Source organism: Malus sylvestris, chromosome 16, assembly GCF_916048215.2.
Source record: "Malus sylvestris chromosome 16, drMalSylv7.2, whole genome shotgun sequence".
Taxonomy (NCBI): Eukaryota; Viridiplantae; Streptophyta; class Magnoliopsida; order Rosales; family Rosaceae; genus Malus; species Malus sylvestris.
In genome coordinates, this window is record NC_062275.1 from 23706050 (window position 1) to 23725548 (window position 19499).

A 19499-nucleotide genomic window follows, 5' to 3' on the forward strand; every position below is an offset into this window, starting at 1 on the left:
AAGGTCTTGATCCAACTCAATTTGCAATTGTTTCCCATAAATATAATTTCTCCCAATGGTCATGGTAAGAGTCAAGTATTTTTGTATACAACTAGCCTATGGTCAAGGTCGAATTTAACATCCAACAATCCATTAAGCTCTTTGGAAACGATAAACTTACACACCATACAAGTCTAGGTCTAGCTCATATGCATATGCAATCTCTAAATCGTTGTGCTTATATGTAAGGCAAGACAATCACTCAACACAAACAAATACAATTATATCTGTGGAATAATAATAGATAAGCATCAAACCATATATAATCAACGATAAATTACGTTTTGAGATTCAAGAATCCAAACATTAAAATTGCATCAAGTTTGCATTGAAATTGAGAAACTAAATCTAACTGTTTCATTCTAACCTTAGGATGAGAGGTTTAGCTAGACAACAACAACAACAAAGCCTTTTCCCACTAAGTGGGGTCAGCTATATGAATCCTAGAACGCCATTGCGCGCGGTTTTGTGTCATATCCTCCGTTAGATCCAAGTACTCTAAATCTTTTCTTAGGGTCTCTTCCAAAGTTTTCCTAGGTCTACCTCTACCCCTTCGGCCCTGAACCTCTATCCCATAGTCACATCTTCGAACCGAAGCGTCAGTAGACCTTCTTTGTACATGTCCAAACCCATTTGGTGTACGTGTTGATGCTTCACTGCCCAACATTATGTGCCATACAGCATCGCCGGCCTTATTGCCGTCCTATAAAATTTTCCCTTGAGCTTTAGTGGCCTACGACGGTCACACAACACGCTGGAAGCACTCTTCCACTTCATCCATCCAGCTTGTATTCTATGGTTGAGATCTCCATCTAATTCTCCGTTCTTTTGCAAGATAGATCCTAGGTAGCGAAAACGGTCGCTCTTTGGTATTTCCTGATCTCCGATCCTCACCTCTAACTCATTTTGGCCTCCATTTGCAATGAACTTGCACTCCATTTATTCTGTCTTTGATCGGCTTAGGCGAAAACCTTTAGATTCCAACACTTCTCTCCAAAAGTTAAGCTTCGCATTTACCCCTCCTGAGTTTTATCTATCAACACTGTATCGTGTGCGAAAAGCATACACCAAGGAATATCATCTTGAATATGTCCTGTTAACTCATCCATTACCAACGCAAAAAGGTAAGGACTTAAGGATTGTTGATGCACAAAATCAGTGAGGACTTTGGTACAACAGAAAGTATTAAGTTTGTGATATTCGCTAGATTGCTCTGGTCATTAGTGTGGATAAGTATGTAAATGGATAGAGACAGGAAAGCAAACACAAGATGTACGTGGTTCACCCAGATTGGCTACGTCCACAGAGTAGAGGAGTTCTCATTAATTGTGAAGGGTTTAAGCAAGTACATAGGTTCAAGCTCTCCTTTAGTGAGTACAAGTGAATGATTTAGTACAAATGACATAGGTGCAAGCTCTCGTCTTCACTTGCCTTAACTGTCTCATTGGTAGATGTGGCATCTTCTCTGGAAGTACGCTTCCTCCATCCAGGGGTGGTATCTTTAACTGGTGGAGATGCACAAGGTAATGTATCAATTTCACTTGAAGCTTACTTTTAGTTTCAGGCTTGGTCAAGCGCGATACAAACCATGTAGTAGGAGTCCCCCAAGTCGCCGAGCTAGGAGATCTGCTGAAAGAGGTGACAGACAAGGTAAGCAATCAGAGCTCCAAGCAATCAGTCTCAGATCTAGAAGTTTGATTTCGAGTTCCGGCTGGTTGTTCTCATTCTCCCTATCTTGCAGGCAACATGAAGGATAAAGAGAAGAAAAGGAGAATAGATGATATGAGATACTTTTGCTTTTGAAGAAGTAACTTTCCACAAGCTTATTCTTGAACTGGGCTGGAGGATTTTCTGGTTTCCTCCAGAGTACAAGGCCGACTGAAGAATTTGAGGGTCAAAACACGTCCATCAAATCTAGAGTACGTTCGACCCTGCTGATATGGGATACTTTTGCTGTTAACAAAGTAGTGGATGTATCGGCACGTGTTCTGTTACGCTTGTCTCTACATGCTTCCTTGTATCCTTCTGACTTTCCCTATCTATTTTTCAGGCAGATGTGGTATCTTCTCTGGAAGCATAAGATGTTGAAGATGGGTACTCGAGAGCAATGCCAGGTAAGTAATCAGGTAAGGGGTTCCAGGCAGTCAGTTCCTGACTGGAAGTTTAATTCCAAGTGCTGACTGATTGCTCTCTTTCTCCTTGTCTTGCAGGTAAGAACAAGGCCAAAGGAAAAGACAGGGAAAAAGCATGATATGAGATACTCTTGCTTTTAACCCTGATGATATGAGATATTCTTGCTCTGGTGTAGCTTGTTTGCAGAGGTATTATCCGGGGGAAAGAAAGCTAAGTATTTCGAGAGGCTTCGTTGGGAGTGCCCTCTCAGATATGAGGGAGGGTTGAGCATTTTTGCAGGTCTGCCTGTCCGTTGAGGATGGAGGTCGACATATATAGGAGTTTCCCTAACAACAAGTAGTAATGATATTCCTTTACCCTGCTTGGTCATAGCACGGTAATGGGAGCTGCCAGCTTCACGTGTGTCAGAGCACTTTGAAAAAGTGGTCTGTGGTATCTGGAAAGCTGATGTTGCGTGTGAAGATTACAGACAAGCTTTATCCAAGGAGATCTGGCTCTCGAAGTTGAGAAAGCGGTGCCTCTTCGATTTTCGTACAAGCAATCCTATCGGGGATCTGGCTCTCGAGATTCGGAAAACGGTGCCTGTGACAGTCCGTCCCTAATTTTAAGAATTTTTCAAGTTTTAATAAAGGATTTTATAAAAATGCCCGTTGAGGTACGTGCATTATTCGAGGTTAATCGTTGTGTCGTGCCATCTAAGATTTGTTTTCTTGACATATCCTCGTAGTACTCGTCACTACGGAAGCGTGGGCGCAGACAGTTCGTGATTTGGAGTTATAACGAAAAAGATTTTAAAGTTTGAAGTTTGGGCATTTTATAAATTTTATTATTAAAATTTGGATGGCCCAGATTAAAGGAATTTGAAATGGATGGTTGGGATGAGAGAAAGAAAGTTTTGTATGTGTGTGTGCGTGAGAGGAAAAAGAAAACAGAGAGAAAGAGAGATTGGGCAAAGCTGCCCAATCGGAGAAGAATGAGGAGAGGCCGAATGGGGAGAGGAGAGAGGAAGCTGACTAGCCAACCAGAGGAAGGTAAGGAGGAAAGGAGAGAGGGCGAGAAGCGGAGGAGAGAAGGAAGAAACGGGTTTTCCCCAACCCGTGTGCCCGCGCGACCCGCCGGTGTTCTTAACCCATTTCCATCGAAATTTCATCATTTTTCCGGTGAGTTACATCAATCCATCACTTGGAAAACCCTCTATGATCTTCCCTCTTCCTATTACACCCCAAAAATCAAGGAGTTTGGCCTTGAAATTTGATTAAAACCGTGAGGGGTGTGCGGTAGCTTAGTGTGAAATTTCTTCAAAACCTGAAACGTTTTCTTTCAATTTCTAACACCCATAGCATCCCCTTAGGACCTGGAACAAGCCCAAGCATTGAATTGGACGGTGGAGTTGATTTGAAGGTCGAATTGAAAACACCCAATTCTAGGGTTCTTCACGGTTTTGGTGAAATTGAAGTGCTTCCAAGCCAAATTGTCCTTGGCTTCAGGTATAAAGTTTACTCTACTCATTGAGATCTTCAATTCTGTATTTTTTGAGAATTTTTGGAAATAGTTGGATTTTCCGGCGAGCCGGGGCGGCCAACCGCCACCCGCGGCGGCCCGTGCGGCGGCGCGTGGCCAATGGCCCGACAATGTCATTCTTAGCATGTTTTTAAGGTTCTAGGTTCAGTTTTGATAATTGATGGACGTAAAGTGAGTAATTGAACCTAAGTTCGTCTCGATTCGTGGTTAGGTGAAAATGTGAATTGACCATCCGATCGTTGGATCGTCACCAAACTTTGATACATTGTAATACGTAATATTTGAGGATTATAGGAACTTACGGATCGGGAATCCGATTTACGGATCTTTCGGAATTGGAGTTGTAAGTTCATAAAATAGAATGTTACCGTCACTTGGTTTTGGAAATTGACGGAGATCCGACCGTTGGATGGTAATGAAATTTTAGGATGATGTCCTAAAGGTATATTGTGGACCTCTGGAAGTTATAGATTTGAAATCTGAGTTGCAGATCTTCCGGATCGAACTACGTAGTGACGTGTTTTATATAAGTTATATATTGTATCGATATGATTTCTGAGGTTGGATTTGATTATTGTTCTAGGCGGCGATCGTCATGACGCCTTGATGTGTTGTGCTAGGGAGTTGTAAGGCGAACTCCAGGTGAGTGGGCAGTATTTTCTGTTTATACCTATATGCTATTGAAATTCCCAGAAATTGAGTTTTAATGAAAGTATGTTTCTAAAATGCCATGCATGCATGATATGAATGATATGAGTTATATGAATTGATAATTGATGCATATATATATATATATATATATGTGAATTGGTGCTGTGAACGCACAGGTAAGTATCAGGTGAGTTTTATATTATTCATGTGAATCATTGATGATGTATATTATGTTGATAGCTCATAACCTGCACCCTTGGTGTTAGTGCTTATATTATTCACCGCACCACATGCTCACCTTGGATCCAAGTAGGTGAATGTCGTACAGACCATGTGAGGGTTCCGACATGCTAGTCGTATAGATCGCTAGAGGTGATTCCGACTAGTGGGTGACCTTAGTTTATGCGCGCCGATGATTGATGAGAGAAGCACTAGAGCTTATTATTACACCATTCATGTCGTACAGACTACTTCAGGTAGTTCCAACTTATATGCAGTGTAGTGTCGTACAGGTCACCGAGGTGACTCCGGTTGGATTGGATGTTGAGCTATAGAATTAACCGTACAGGACCAACTGCAGGGTCTCCGGTTAATTCACCATTTCACCTGTTACATTGATGCATCATTCATTCTGTTTTTGAAATTATAACATGGCATACTTTCTGGTTTTTGAGAAAAATTGATGATTTGAGATTTATGAAAAGTATTATGCTATTATGCTATTATGCTATTTTCTGGGAAAGTATACAGGTTTTACAGCGAGGGGTTAGAAATGTTTTAAATGAAAAGTTTTCGAAAAACTTTGTTTTACTGACCCACTCAATTTTGTTTTGCGCCCCTCCAGGTTCTAGTTAGCAGAGCTTTAGTGGCCACAAGGAATCCAGCGGTGTTCTGACAGAATTCACAAAAGTAGGACTCACCCTCGAGTGTTTCATCTTGGTAATTGTATTTTTTTAAAGCTTCCGAACTGTGTAAATGGTTACGTCACACTCACGTGACGGCCAGCATGCCCTCCTTCGGGATGGGGTGTGTCAGTGCCTCTTCGATTTTTGAGAGAGCAATCCTGCTGGGAGTCTAGCTCTCGAGATTCGGAGAGTAGTGTCTCTTCAATTTTTGAGAAAGTAATCATGTTGGGAATCTGGCTCTCGAGATTCGGATGACGGTGCCTCTTCGATTTTAGAGCAAACAATCTTGTTGGGAGTGTTTTCTCGAATGTAAGTAAAGGTTGGGCATGTTTGCTAGTCTACCTTGCCACAGAGCATAAAGGTTGACGCACAAGGACTTTCCAATTATCCAGCAGCGGTGCTGTTCCTTTACCTTTGTAGGTAATAATATGGTAGCTAGACCTTCAAAATTTATGTGTCTAAACTTTGTTAGTGCTGTTTCTTTACTATTCTTTTACCCTTCTTGGTCATAGCGATGTAGTGGGAGCTGCAAGCTTCACGTGTCTAAACTTTATCAGAGATCTTTGGCAAAGTTATTTGTGGTACCCCTGAGCTGATGGTGCGTGTGGAAAGTGGATGATTGAACAGTAAGATTCATGTGCTTTCTACTTCATCAGAAATCTTCAACAGAATGCCCGTAATTTCAGCAAAGCTGAGTGTGCATGTGACAGGTGCTGACAAGGTTGAAAAAAGTAGGTGCCTCTTCGATTTCTGAGATCGGCCCTCGTGGTCTCTGAGTAGCCCAGCTTTTGAGAAAGCAAGCGCCTCTTCGATTTCTGAGATCGGCCTTCGTGGTCTTTGAGCAGCCCAGCTTTTGAGAAAGCAAATGCCTCTTCGATTTATGAGATCGGCCCTCGTGGTCTCTGAGCAGCCCAGCTTTTGAGAAAGCAAACGCCTCTTCGATTTCTAGGCAGACGCCTCTTCGATTTCTAGGCAGACGCCTCTTCGATTTCTAGGCAGACGCCTCTTCGATTTCTGAAGCTCCGTCGAGTGTAGATTTTTATAGAGGCTGGCATTAAGTTCCAAAGCACACTTGAATCTTCACCAATAGAAGCTTCTTTCTTGCACTTCTAAGATCTTGATTTGTCCAACCTCTTCTCTCTTTAACACCTTTGAAAATGTCTGGCCCCTCCGACCGTCGTTTTGACTTGAACCTCGTTAAAGAGGTAGCCACGCCTTCTCCAGACAACATATGGCACTCATCCTTCTTATCCCCTACTGGTCTGCTTACCGTTGGGGATTCCGTGATAAAGAATGATATGACTGCTGCGGTGGTGGCCAGGAACCTTCTCACTCCCAAAGATAACAGGCTACTTTCCAAACGGTCTGATGAGTTAGCTGTTAAGGATTCTCTGGCTCTAAGTGTTCAGTGTGCAGGTTCTGTGTCTAATATGGCCCAGCGCCTACTTGCTCGAACCCGCCAAGTTGAATCATTGGCGGCTGAAGTGATGAGTCTCAAACAGGAGATTAGAGGGCTCAAGCATGAGAATAAACAGTTGCACCGGCTCGCACATGACTATGCTACAAACATGAAGAGGAAGCTTGACCAGATGAAGGAATCTGATGGTCAGGTTTTACTTGATCATCAGCGGTTTGTGGGTTTGTTCCAAAGGCATTTATTGCCTTCGTCTTCTGGGCTGTACCACGTAATGAAGCTCCAAATGATCAACCTTCGATGCCTCCTCCTTCTAGGGTTCTGTCCAGTACTGAGGCTCCGAATGATCCCCCTCCGGTGCCTTCTCTTTTTGGGGCTCTACCGACTGCTGAGACTTCTCCTAAGCAACCTTTGTGAAGGCTCCCTCTTGTTTGTTTATTTTGACTCATGTATATGTACATATTTGTAACTTATCAGAGATATCAATAAATAAGCTTTGCTTCATTTCAACGTATTGTATTAAATACACCAAAGCCTTCTTCACTGAGTGGGGTCGGCTATATGAATCTTAGAACGCCATTGTGCTCGGTCCTGTGTCATGTCCTCCGTTAGATCCAAATACTCTAAGTCTTTTCTTAGAGTCTCTTCCAAAGTTTTCCTAGGTCTTCCTCTACCCCTTCGGCCTTGAACCTCTGTCCCGTAGTCGCATCTTCTAACCGGAGCGTCAGTAGGCCTTCTTTGCACATGTCCAAACCACCGTAACCAATTTTCTCTCAATTTTCCTACAATTTCGGCTACTCCTACTTTACCTCGGATATCCTCATTCCTAATCTTATCCTTTCTCGTGTGCCCACACATCCAACGAAGCATCCTCATCTCCGCTACACCCATTTTGTGTACGTGTTGATGCTTCACCGCCCAACATTCTGTGCCATACAGCATCGCCGGCCTTATTGCCGTCCTATAAAAATTTCCCTTGAGCTTCAGTGGCATACAGCGGTCACACAACACGCCGGAAGCACTCTTCCACTTCATCCATCCAGCTTGTATTCTATGGTTGAGATCTCCATCTAATTCTCCGTTCTTTTGCAAGATAGATCCTAAGTAGCGAAAACGATCGCTCTTTGGTATTTCCTGATCTCCGATCCTCACCCCTAACTCATTTTGGCCTCCATTTGCACTGAACTTGCACTCCATATATTCTGTCTTTGATCGGCTTAGGCGAAGACCTTTAGATTCCAACACTTCTCTCCAAAGGTTAAGCTTCGCATTTACCCATTCCTGAGTTTCATCTATCAACACTATATCGTTTGCGAAAAGCATACACCAAGGAATATCATCTTGAATATGTCATGTTAACTCATCCATTACCAACGCAAAAAGGTAAGGACTTAAGGATGAGCCTTGATGTAATCCTACAGTTATGGGGAAGCTTTCGGTTTGTCCTTCATGAGTTCTTACGGCAGTCTTTGCTTCTTCATGCATATCCTTTATAGCTTGGATATATGCTACTCGTACTCCTTTCTTCTCTAAAATCCTCCAAAGAATGTCTCTTGGGACCCTATCATACGCTTTTTCCAAATCTATAATGACCATGTGTAAATCCTTTTTCCCATCTCTATATCTTTCCATCAATCTTCGTAGGAGATAGATTGCCTCCATGGTTGAGCGCCTTGGCATGAACCCAAATTGGTTGTCCGAAACCCGTGTCTCTTGCCTCAATCTATGCTCAATGACTCTCTCCCAGAGCTTCATTGTATGGCTCATTAGCTTAATACCCCTATAGTTCATGCAATTTTGTACGTCGCCCTTATTCTTGTAGATAGGCACCAAAATGCTCTTTCGCCACTCAGTTGGCATCTTCTTCGTTTTCAAAATCCTATTGAAAAGGTCAGTGAGCCATGCTATACCTGTCTCTCCCAAGACTTTCCACACTTCGATTGGTATATCGTCTGGGCCCACTGCTTTTCTATGCTTCATCTTCTTCAAAGCTACAACCACTTCTTCCTTCCTGATTCGACGATAAAATGAGTAGTTTCTACACTCTTCTGAGTTACTCAACTCCCCTAAAGAAGTACTCCTTTCATGTCCTTCATTGAAAAGATTATGAAAATAACCTCTCAATCTGTCTTTGACCGCATTCTCTGTAGCAAGAACATTTCCATCCTCATCCTTGATGCACCTCACTTGGTTTAGGTCCCTTGTCTTCTTTTCCCTTGCTCTAGCTAGTTTATAGATATCCAACTCTCCTTCTTTGGTATCTAGTCGCTTATACATGTCGTCATAAGCCGCTAACTTAGCTTCTCTCACAGCTTTCTTCGCCTCTTGCTTCGCTCTTCTATACTTTTCACCATTTTCATCGGTCCTGTCCTTGTATAAGGCTTTACAACATTCCTTCTTAGCCTTCACCTTTGTTTGTACCTCCTCATTCCACCACCAAGATTCCTTTTGGTATGGGGCAAAGCCCTTGGACTTTCCTAATACCTCTTTTGCTACTTTTCGGATACAACTAGCCATGGAATCCCACATTTGGCTAGCTTCCCCCTCTCTATCCCACCCACACTGGGTGATTACTTTCTCTTTAAAAATGGCTTGTTTTTCTCCTTTTAGATTCCACCATCTAGTCCTTGGGCACTTCCAAGTCTTGTTCTTTTTTCTCACTCTTTTGATATGTACATCCATCACCAACAAGCTATGTTGATTAGCCAAGCTCTCTCCCGGTATAACTTTGCAATCCTTACAAGTTATACGATCCCCTTTCCTCATTAGAAGAAAATCTATTTGTGTTTTTGACGACCCACTCTTGTAGGTGATCACATGTTCTTATCTCTTCTTAAAGAAGGTGTTGGCTAAGAAGAGATCATATGCCATTGCAAAATCCAAGATAGCTTCCCCATCCTCGTTTCTCTCCCCAAAACCATGGCCACCATGAAAACCTCTACAGTTGCCTGTCTCCCTGCCCACGTGTCCATTTAAATCTCCTCCTATAAATAACTTCTCCATCTGGGCAATTCCTTGCACCAAGTCTCCAAGGTCTTCCCAAAATTTCTCCTTCGAACTCGTATCCAACCCTACTTGAGGTGCGTACGCACTAATGACATTGATGAGTTCTTGTCCTATTACAATCTTGATTGCCATGATTCTATCTCCTATTCTCTTGACATCTACAACATCTTGTGTCAAGGTCTTGTCCACGATGATGCCAACACCATTTCTCGTTCTATTTGTGCCCGAATACCAAAGTTTAAACCTTGAGTTTTCTAGATCCTTTGCCTTAAGACCAACCCACTTAGTTTCTTGTGGGCACATAACATTTATCCTTCTCCTCACCATAACTTCCACTACTTCCATAGATTTTCCCGTTAAGGTTCCTATATTCCACGTTCCTAAACGCATTCTACTCTCTTGAACTCTACCCTTCTGCCCTAGCTTCTTCACCCTCCCCCGTCCAATAGGATCAAAGTACTTCTTTTGTGTGTCTTGTGTAAAGTTGATAGGAGCATATGCTCCCAAACAACTTTGAGTGGAGTCGTTCGAAAAGAAGTTTCTATGGCCCCCTTACTCATTTAACACTGCATCCGGGTGCCGATGGAGATACAGCGACCCTTGCTCACTTATCACTGTGCTCGGGCCACACAGCGCGCCACTTACGGGTGACGCCCTAGCTTTAGCGCAATTTCGTTCTGGATTCATTTTCATAAGGATTCGACCTAACTGTGGAGTGCCGGCTGTCGACTACCTGACGCCCTCCCCCTCCTCCTTTACCCCGGGCTTGGGACCGGCAATGTAAGATAAACTTACACATGCGGAGTTAGAGGTTTAGCTAGACATGAAAATAAAATATAAAGAAAAATTGTTCAACAACATAAGCAAAACACTAAGTAATACAAGCATAGGCAGGAGATGATGACGTATATGACACGGCAAAAAAATGAGGTAGTGAAGATGAAGATATGCTTGATACTTGATGAAGAACTGATGTTTCGAACATGAAAGGAATAAAGGGCAGCCTTCCTAACCTCTCTCCTGCAATGCTGCAAGTCACGCTGCTTTCCCCACGTTCTGGGATTGCAGCTATCAGTCTCTCTCCTTTTGTTGCTAAAACAGCCGACCCAAAATTAGGGTTAAATCCCTCTCTCTTCCTTGCTTTATTTGGACTCCAAAACACTCAAGTAAACCTCAATTAAAGTAAGTAAATATCTTTTGAGCCCATTGATCAACACATGTGTAATATATTTCAATATCATCGACTCGTAACTCTAAAGCGTTGTGGTCGTACAAGTTATCAGCACAAACCCGCGTAATATCTCTGACTGAGCACCAGTCACCTAAAATTCAATAATTTCTTCTTCAGACCTCGGAATCACGAGCTGTAAAAGTGTACAAAAACTAGACACACAGAGCTTTCCATCCATATATGGCTCACCACCTGGTTCGTTCTGAGCTGTTCTCCAAAAATTATTCTAGTTGACGTATCTGCACAGCCATAATCCAGCACTTGACCAAAATTGCTTTCAATTTCTTCAAAAATTCTTCCTTTATCTCCTTTTGTACCAATTGACCTACAAAATACATAAATAACATACAACAACAACAACAACAACAAAGCCTTTTCCCACTAAGTGGGGTCGGCTATATGAATCCTAGAACGCCATTGCGCTCGGTTTTGTGTCATGCCCTCCGTTAGATCCAAGTACTCTAAGTCTTTTCTTAGAGTCTCTTCCAAAGTTTTCCTAGGTCTTCCTCTACCCCTTCGGCCCTGAACCTCTGTCCCGTAGTCACATCTTCGAACCGGAGCGTCAGTCGGCCTTCTTTGCACATGTCCAAATCACCAGAGCCGATTTTCTCTCATCTTTCCTACAATTTCGGCTACTCCTACTTTACCTCGGATATCCTCATTCCCAATCTTATCCTTTCTCGTGTGCCCACACATCCCACGAAGCATCCTCATCTCCGCTACACCCATTTTGTGTACGTGTTGATGCTTCACCACCCAACATTCTCTGCCATACAACATCGCTGGCCTTATTGCCGTCCTATAAAATTTTTCCTTGAGCTTCAGTGGCCTACGACGGTCACACAACACGCCGGATGCACTCTTTCCATCCAGCTCGTATTCTATGGTTGAGATCTCCATCTAATTCTCCGTTCTCTTGCAAGATAGATCCTAGGTAACGAAAACGGTCGCTTTTTGTGATCTTCGCTAGATTGCTCCGGTCATTAGTGTGGATAAGTATATAAATGGATAGAGATAGGAAAGCAAACACAAGATGTACGTGGTTCACCCAGATTGGCTACGTCCACGGAATAGAAGAGTTCTCATTAATTGTGAAGGGTTTACACAAGTACATAGGTTCAAGCTCTCCTTTAGTGAGTACGAGTGAATGATTTAGTACAAATGACATTAGGAAATATTGTGGGAGAATGATCTCGTAATCACGAAACTTCTAAGTATCGGAGTGTGGTGTCGTCTTGACTTGCCTTATCTGTCTCATAGGTAGATGTGGCATCTTCTCTGGAAGTACTCTTCCTCCATCCAGGGGTGGTATCTTTAACTGGTGGAGATGCACAAGGTAATGTATCAATTTCACTTGAAGCTTACTTGTAGTTTCAGGCTTGGTCAAGCGCGATACAAACCATGTAGTAGGAGTCCCCCAAGTCGCCGAGCTAGGGGGTCTGCTGAAAGAGGTGACAGACAAGGTAAGCAATCAGAGCTCCGACTGATTGTTCACCTTCTCCCCATCTTGCAGCAACATGAAGGATAAAGAGAAGAAAAATGAGAAGAGATGATATGAGATACTTTTGCTTTTGAAGAAGTAACTTTCCACAGGCTTATTCTTGAACTGAGCTGGAGGGTTTTCTGGTTTCCTCCAGAGTATAAGGCCGACTGAAGAATTTGAGGGTCAAAACAAGTCCATCAAATCTAGAGTACGTTCCACCCTGCTGATATGGGATACTTTTGCTTTTGACAGAGTAATGGATGTATCGGCACGTGTGCTGTTACGCTTGTCTCCACATGCTTCCTTGTATCCTTCGCACTTGCCCTATCTGGTCCTCAAGCAGATGCGGAATCTTCCCTGGAAACATAAGATGATGAAGATGAGTACTCGAGAGCAATGCCAGGTAAGTAATCAGGTAAGGGGTTCCAGGCAGTCAGTTCCTGGCTGGAAGCTTGATTCCAAGTGCTGACATATTGCTCTCTTTCTCCTTGTCTTGCAGGTAAAAACAAGGTCAAAAGAAAAAACAGGGAAAAAGCATGATATGGGATACTCTTGCTTTTAACCCTGATGATATGAGATATTCTTGCTCTAGTATAGCTTGTTTGCAGAGGTATTATCGGGGGGAAAGAAAGCTGAATATTTCAAAAGGCTTTGTTGGGAGTGCCCTCTCAGATATGATGAAGGGTTGAGCATTTTTGCAGGTCTGCCTGTCCGTTGGGATGGAGGTCGACATATATAGGAGTCTCCCTAACAACAAGTAGTAATGCTATTCCTTTACCCTGCTTGGTCATAGCACGGTAGTGGGAGCTGCCAGTTTCACATGTTTTAACTCTGTCAGAGCACTTTGAAAAAGTGGTCTGTGGTATCTGGCTCTCGAGATTCGGAGAACGATGCCTCTTCGATTTTTGAGAAAGCAATCATGCTGGGGGTCTGACTCTCGAGATTCGGAGAGCAGTGTCTCTTCGATTTTTGAGGAAGTAATCATGTTGGGAGTCTGGCTCTCGAGATTCGGAAGGCGGTGCCTCTTCGATTTTGGAGCAAGCAATCTTGTTGGGAGTGTTGTCTCGAATGTGAGTAAAGGTTGGACATGTTTGCTAGTCTACCTTGCCACGAAGCACAAAGGTTGACACACAGGGACTTTCCAATTATCCAGCAATGGTACTGTTCCTTTACCCTCTCTTCGATTTTGAGAAAGTAGTCATGTTGGGAGTCTGGCTCTCGAGATTCGGAGGACGGTGGTTGGGCATGTTTGCTAGTCTACCTTGCCACGAAGCACAAAGGTTGACACACAGGGACTTTCCAATTATCCAGCAATGGTACTGTTCCTTTACCCTTGTGGGTAATAATATGGTAGCTAGACCTTCAAAATTTATGGGTCTAAACTTTGTTAGTGCTGTTTCTTTGCTATTCTTTTACCCTTCTTGGTCAGAGCGATGTAGTGGGAGCTGCAAGCTTCACGTGCTCAACTTTGGCAGAGAACTTTGACAAAGTTATATGTGGTACCCATGAGCTATTGTTGCGTGTGGGAAGTGGGTGATTGAACAGTAAGATTCATGTGTTTTCTACTTCCCCAGAAGTCTTTGACAGAATGCCCATAATTTCCGCAAAGCTGAGTGTGCGTGTGACAGGTGCTGACAAGGCTGGAAAAGTAGGTGCCTCTTCGATTTCTGAGATCGGCCCTCGTGGTCTCTAGGGAGCCCAGCTTTTGAGAAAGCGAGCGCCTCTTCGATTTCTGAGATCGGCCTTCGTGGTCTTTGAGCAGCCCAACTTTTGAGAAAGCAAACGGCTCTTCGATTTCTGAGATCAACCCTCGTGATCTCTAAGCAGCCCAACTTTTGAGAAAGCAAACGCCTCTTCGATTTCTGAGCAGGCGCCTCTTTGATTTCTGAAGCTCCGTCGAGTGCAGATTTTTATAGAGGCTGGCATTAAGTTCCAAAGCACACTTGAATCTCCACCAGTAGAAGCTTCATTCTTGCACTTCTAAGATCTTGATTTGTCCGACCTCTTCTCTCTTCAACACCTTTGAAAATGTCTGGCCCCTCCGACCGTCGTTTTGACTTGAACCTTGTTGAAGAGGCAGCCCCGCCTTCTCCAGACAACATATGGCGCCCATCCTTCGTCTCCTCAACTGGTCCTCTTACCGTTGGGGATTCCGTGATGAAGAATGATATGACCGCTGCGGTGGTGGCCAGGAACCTTCTCACTCCCAAAGATAACAGACTACTTTCCAAACGGTCTGATGAGTTAGCTGTTAAGGATTCGCTGGCTCTCAGTGTTCAGTGTGCAGGTTCTGTGTCTAATATGGCCCAACGCCTATTTGCTCGAACCCGCCAAGTTGAATCATTGGCGGCTGAAGTGATGAGTCTCAAACAGGAGATTAGAGGGCTCAAGCATGAGAATAAACAGTTGCACCGGCTCGCACATGACTATGCTACAAACATGAAGAGGAAGCTTGACCAGATGAAGGAAACTGATGGTCAGGTTTTACTTGATCATCAGAGATTTGTGGGTTTGTTCCAAAGGCATTTATTGCCTTCGTCTTCTGGGGCTGTACCGCGTAATGAAGCTCCAAATGATCAACCTCTGATGCCTCCTCCTTCTAGGGTTCTGTCCAGTACTGAGGCTCCAAATGATCCCCCTCCGGTGCCTTCTCTTTCTGGGGCTCTACCGACTGCTGAGACTTCTCCTAAGCAACCTTTGTGAAGGCTCCCTCTTGTGTGTTTATTTTGACTCATGTATATGTACATATTTGTAGCTTATCGGGGATATCAATAAATAAGCTTTCCTTCATTTCAACGTATTGTGTTAAATACACCAAAGCCTTCTTCGCTAAGTTCTTTGAATTTTCTTTTGTTGAAGCTTGTATGTTGAAGCTTTCTGAGTGGAGCATGTAGGTTGGGGTAGTGTTCCCTTAAGTTCCCGAGTGAGGAAAACTTCTTGGTTGGAGACTTGGAAAATCCAAGTCACTGAGTGGGATCGGCTATATGAATCTTAGAACGCCATTGTGCTCGATCCTGTGTCATGTCCTTCGTTAGATCCAAGTACTCTAAGTCTTTTCTTAGAGTCTCTTCCAAAGTTTTCCTAGGTCTTCCTCTACCCCTTCGGCCCTGAACCTCTGTCCCATAGTCGCATCTTCTAATCGGAGCGTCAGTAGGCCTTCTTTGCACATGTCCAAACCACCGTAACCGATTTTCTCTCATCTTTCCTTCAATTTCGGCTACTCCTACTTTACCCCGGATATCCTCATTCCTAATCTTATCCTTTCTCGTGTGCCCACACATCCAACGAAGCATCCTCATCTCCGCTAATGACTCAAAAACAAAAGAACCCAAGCAACAAAGATTAGGAAAAGCTTGTAAAAATAATGACCAATTAACCACTTATCATTGGGCATCTCACCACTTTCTATTGTGCCTTCATCCTTTATTCCAGTCCTTTGGAAGTTGCCGATGGCTGGGTGGCTTAAGGTTAATACTGATAGGTCTTGCACCAACGAACATGCTAAATTTCTGGGGATCTTCGCTCTTTGGAGGGTAGGGTGTTTGGTTCTTTTGCATCAAATACGAAATTTGAAGTTCAATTACTGCAGAAATTCTTGCCTTTATTGCGTATAGCTTGGGTCAGAGACTGGAACCATATATGGATTGAAACAGATTCCATGTTCATTATTCATTATCTTTTCAAGGCTCCTAATGCGGTTATTTGGTTCCTTATGGTGGATTAAAAGAATTGTCTATGGTGACTTTGTCAAATGCGGTTTATATATACACATATTTGTCGAGAAGGAAATCAGGTTGTAGATTCTTTATTGGGGCTGATAGTTATGCTTATTAAAAATGGTGAAAAAAGGATGGGCGGGAGGGTTTATGGGTGTAATGGTCCTCACTCCTACGAAGTAGTATATGTGCCTCGTAATCGATCATTGCCAAATAGCTAATATCGCATAATCTCTCTATTTAACTTATAAAAAAAAAGGTACTAAGTATCATCCAATTTAGAATGGGAGAAATAAGAGGATGGGGTTTTTGGACCATTAATTAGAGCTTCGGTTTGAAAGAGACTCGTGGAGCCCTTACGCAGCTCCTGACCTTCTTAACATTAACTGAAGATCTAGATTCCTTTTTTTAATTTTTTCTGAATAATATTTGAGTACTGACATGTTAATAAGTCTTTTTATTCTTCTGATGCTTAACTTATAAGAAACATAAAAGAAAAAAAGAAGAAGATACTCTACTTTTCTGATTTCAAGCTAGCTCTCAATCATGTCTTTTTCTCGTCTAAGAACTGCCATTTCAGCACTATTCCTCCCCACTAAAAGATAACATTTCAACGAAAAAAAATAAAATTCCAAAGAAATAAGAATGTGATATTAAATGTCAAAAATAATTAAACCAATGCAAACAATTTAAATCTGTTTGATGGAGGTTTCGTAATGGCCAACCCAATCGAATAATGCAGTTTAGTTTTTTCTTCCTAAATGATGCTAGGAAACCACATTTTGTAGACCATATTTAAATTCTCTCTTTATTACAGATGTTGTTTACATGTGGTCTACCGAATGTGACCTTACCTACCATTTTCCATCATGTTTAACTTCTTTGAACATTCAGGCATACATTGAAGGGTATACAAATACGACTCGACTGGTTTCATAACTCATAAACGTTCTACCTCCACTTACTTTATGTCATTCAATGCATTCTTATAGGGTCGAGGAGTGTAACTGTAAAAAATCATCAAAATCGAAGCTAAAATAACCGTTAAATTGTGATTTTTCGTTTATAACCGTCGAAATTTTTTGGTCTGTTACCTAATCTCCAAATGTTTGTTTTTTGTGTTTTTTTACGTATGCGATCTCGGAATGTATACAAACAAGTTTGATAGTTAGATCATTGAAAAAAGTTTTGTAGAATGTGTATCGTGTCAAAACGGTAGATTAAATAAACACTTAAGAGTTAATGTTATACTTCCATTAAGTATAAAATAAGGTTTCGTGGTATCCACTAGTGTAAATATTTTAAATTGAAGATCAAATTTATTCATTGCATTCTTATAGGGTCGATGAGTGTAGTTGTAAAAAATCATTAAAATCAGAGCTAAAATAACAGTTAAATTGTGATTTTTCATTTATAATCATTGAAAACTTTTGTTCCGTTACGTAATTTTTGAATTTTTTTTTTACAATTTTTTACGTATGCAATCTCGGAGTGTGTACAAATAAGTTTTACGGTTAGATCGTTGAAAAAAAGTTTCGTAGAATGCATATCGCGTCAAAACGGTAGATTAAACAAACACTTAATATTATACTTCCATTAAGTATAAAATAAGATTTTGTGGTATTCACTAGTGTAAATATTTTAAATTGAAGATCGAATTTGTTCATTGCATTCTTATAGGGTTGAGGAGTGTAAATGTAAAAAAATCATCAAAACCAGAGCTAAAATAACCATTAAATTGTGATTTTTCGTTTATAACTGTCGAAAACTTTTGTTCTATTACCTAATATCTGAATGTTATCTTTTTTTTTTGCGATTTTTTACGTATGCGATCTTGCAGCATCTACAAATAAGTTTGACGGTTAGATCATTGAAACTAGTTTTGTAGAATGCATATCTCCGTTAAATTTGCCTAAATTTTGAAGTGGGAAAAGTAATTTGTGCTAAATTTTTATTTATGTTTTTCAAGTATTGATTAGACAATATTTAGTTTGTGTGATGACATTTTCATTGTACAAATCTTTTTGTTTCTTTATCGCATATTTTACATGGGTTATTATTTATTAAACCAAACAATTATTTATTTAATTTTTAAAAACGTATTCTATGTAAATCCATATTATTTATTTATTAAACCAAACAATTATTATTTTAATTTTCTAAATCGTAACTAAATTTTGGGAAGGAATTTAAAATTTTGGGAGGGAATTATGGGGGGATTTTTTCCGCCAATTTTTTCTGTCGGCTATACCCGATAGTAATGAAAATTTTCTGTCGGTTTATATTTTAAAAAATGTTTCTGTCGATTTTAATCAATAGTAATAAAAATTTTCCAAAATAAAACCACTCCATCTCTTCCTTGCATTCAATGTTTCAACGTCTGCAAGTTTTCTTACATATTTTTATGTCTCTGAAACTTGTTTGTTGATCTTTCTCTGCCGGTAATCCCGCCGAGTTTCCCTTGGAGAATTCTGTATCAGAAACACCATAGGCGGTACTGCCTCCAGACTCTAACTCATTAGTTAACTACGCATAATGCCGATCTCTTGCATCTCTAAGATTGTTTATTTATGAGCATGCGACATAACCCATATGCATATATATGTTTTGACTTGTGGGTTTGTACAGGTTATGGATATAGCTGCTTCTGCTTCTGCTGGTGGCGGTGGTGGACCTGGTGGTGCTGCTGATGTCCACCATTCTCGAGAAAAGTATGATGTGTTTAACACCATGGCTGCTTGGCTAGTTGATGTTAACACCATCAAGATCCTACCTTTCCAGCTCCCCACTATTGGTAATAATCTCTCTCCTTCTTTTTAATTTCGTTGTTCTGTTCGGTTTTCGGTTTCAGTTTGCAGTTCTATATTTTTTTGGTTTTCATGGATGTATAGCTAACTTATTTTTCCCCTATTTTGTTGGGATTTCTTTATTTTAGGACCGAATGATGTTCGAATTCGAATTAAGGCTGTCGGCATTTGCAGAAGTGATGTTCACTACCTCAAGACCATGAAATGTGCAGATTTTGAGGTTAAGGAGCCGATGGTGATCGTACATGAGTGCGCTGGGATCGTAGGTAGACAAAGTTGGGAGCGAGGTGAAGCATCTGGTGCCCGGTGACAGAGTGGCGTTTGAGCCCGGCATCATCAGCTGCGCACATTGCCAGCAGTACAAAGGAGGCCGCTACAATCTCTGCCCTGTGTTAACATCAATTAGGATTATTTATTCAATTATTAGTTTTGTTTATGTTTATTTAAATTGTCCTTTTTATATTTTTTTATTATTAATATATTTTCTATCGGTTTTATCCGACAGAGAATGCTCTTATCTATCCATTATTAATAAATTCTTTGTCGGTTATATCCGACACAAGTTCTATCAGTTTTAGAGTATTTTCTATTGG

General features: G+C 41.5%; 2 protein-coding genes across 2 annotated transcripts; both read left to right on the forward strand.

Moving 5' to 3' along the window:
* Positions 1-6539: 6539 nt before the first annotated feature.
* Positions 6540-15097, forward strand: LOC126607512 (uncharacterized). Its single transcript, XM_050275124.1, has 2 exons — positions 6540-6665; positions 14671-15097. Exons 1-2 carry the CDS (start codon positions 6548-6550, stop codon positions 15084-15086), a joined length of 534 nt encoding a protein of 177 aa, XP_050131081.1. The 5' UTR covers positions 6540-6547; the 3' UTR covers positions 15087-15097.
* A 3341-nt stretch (positions 15098-18438) lies between these two features.
* LOC126607765 (sorbitol dehydrogenase-like) lies at positions 18439-19477 on the forward strand. Its single transcript, XM_050275483.1, has 3 exons — positions 18439-18593; positions 18728-18893; positions 19035-19477. The coding sequence occupies exons 2-3, from the start codon at positions 18731-18733 to the stop codon at positions 19214-19216; spliced, it is 345 nt and encodes a 114-aa protein (XP_050131440.1). The 5' UTR covers positions 18439-18593; positions 18728-18730; the 3' UTR covers positions 19217-19477.
* The last annotated feature ends 22 nt before the right edge of the window (positions 19478-19499 follow it).

Excerpts from the sequence above, each read along its gene's own strand:
- LOC126607765 (XM_050275483.1), top strand. The coding sequence starts at position 18,731 with ATGGATATAGCTGCTTCTGCTTCTGCTGGTGGCGGTGGTGGACCTGGT. Across the intron at positions 18,894-19,034 it reads TTTCCAGCTCCCCACTATTG|GACCGAATGATGTTCGAATT; the intron begins GTAATAATCTCT and ends TCTTTATTTTAG.
- LOC126607512 (XM_050275124.1), top strand. The coding sequence starts at position 6,548 with ATGACTGCTGCGGTGGTGGCCAGGAACCTTCTCACTCCCAAAGATAAC. Across the intron at positions 6,666-14,670 it reads TCTAAGTGTTCAGTGTGCAG|GTTCTGTGTCTAATATGGCC; the intron begins GTTCTGTGTCTA and ends TTCAGTGTGCAG.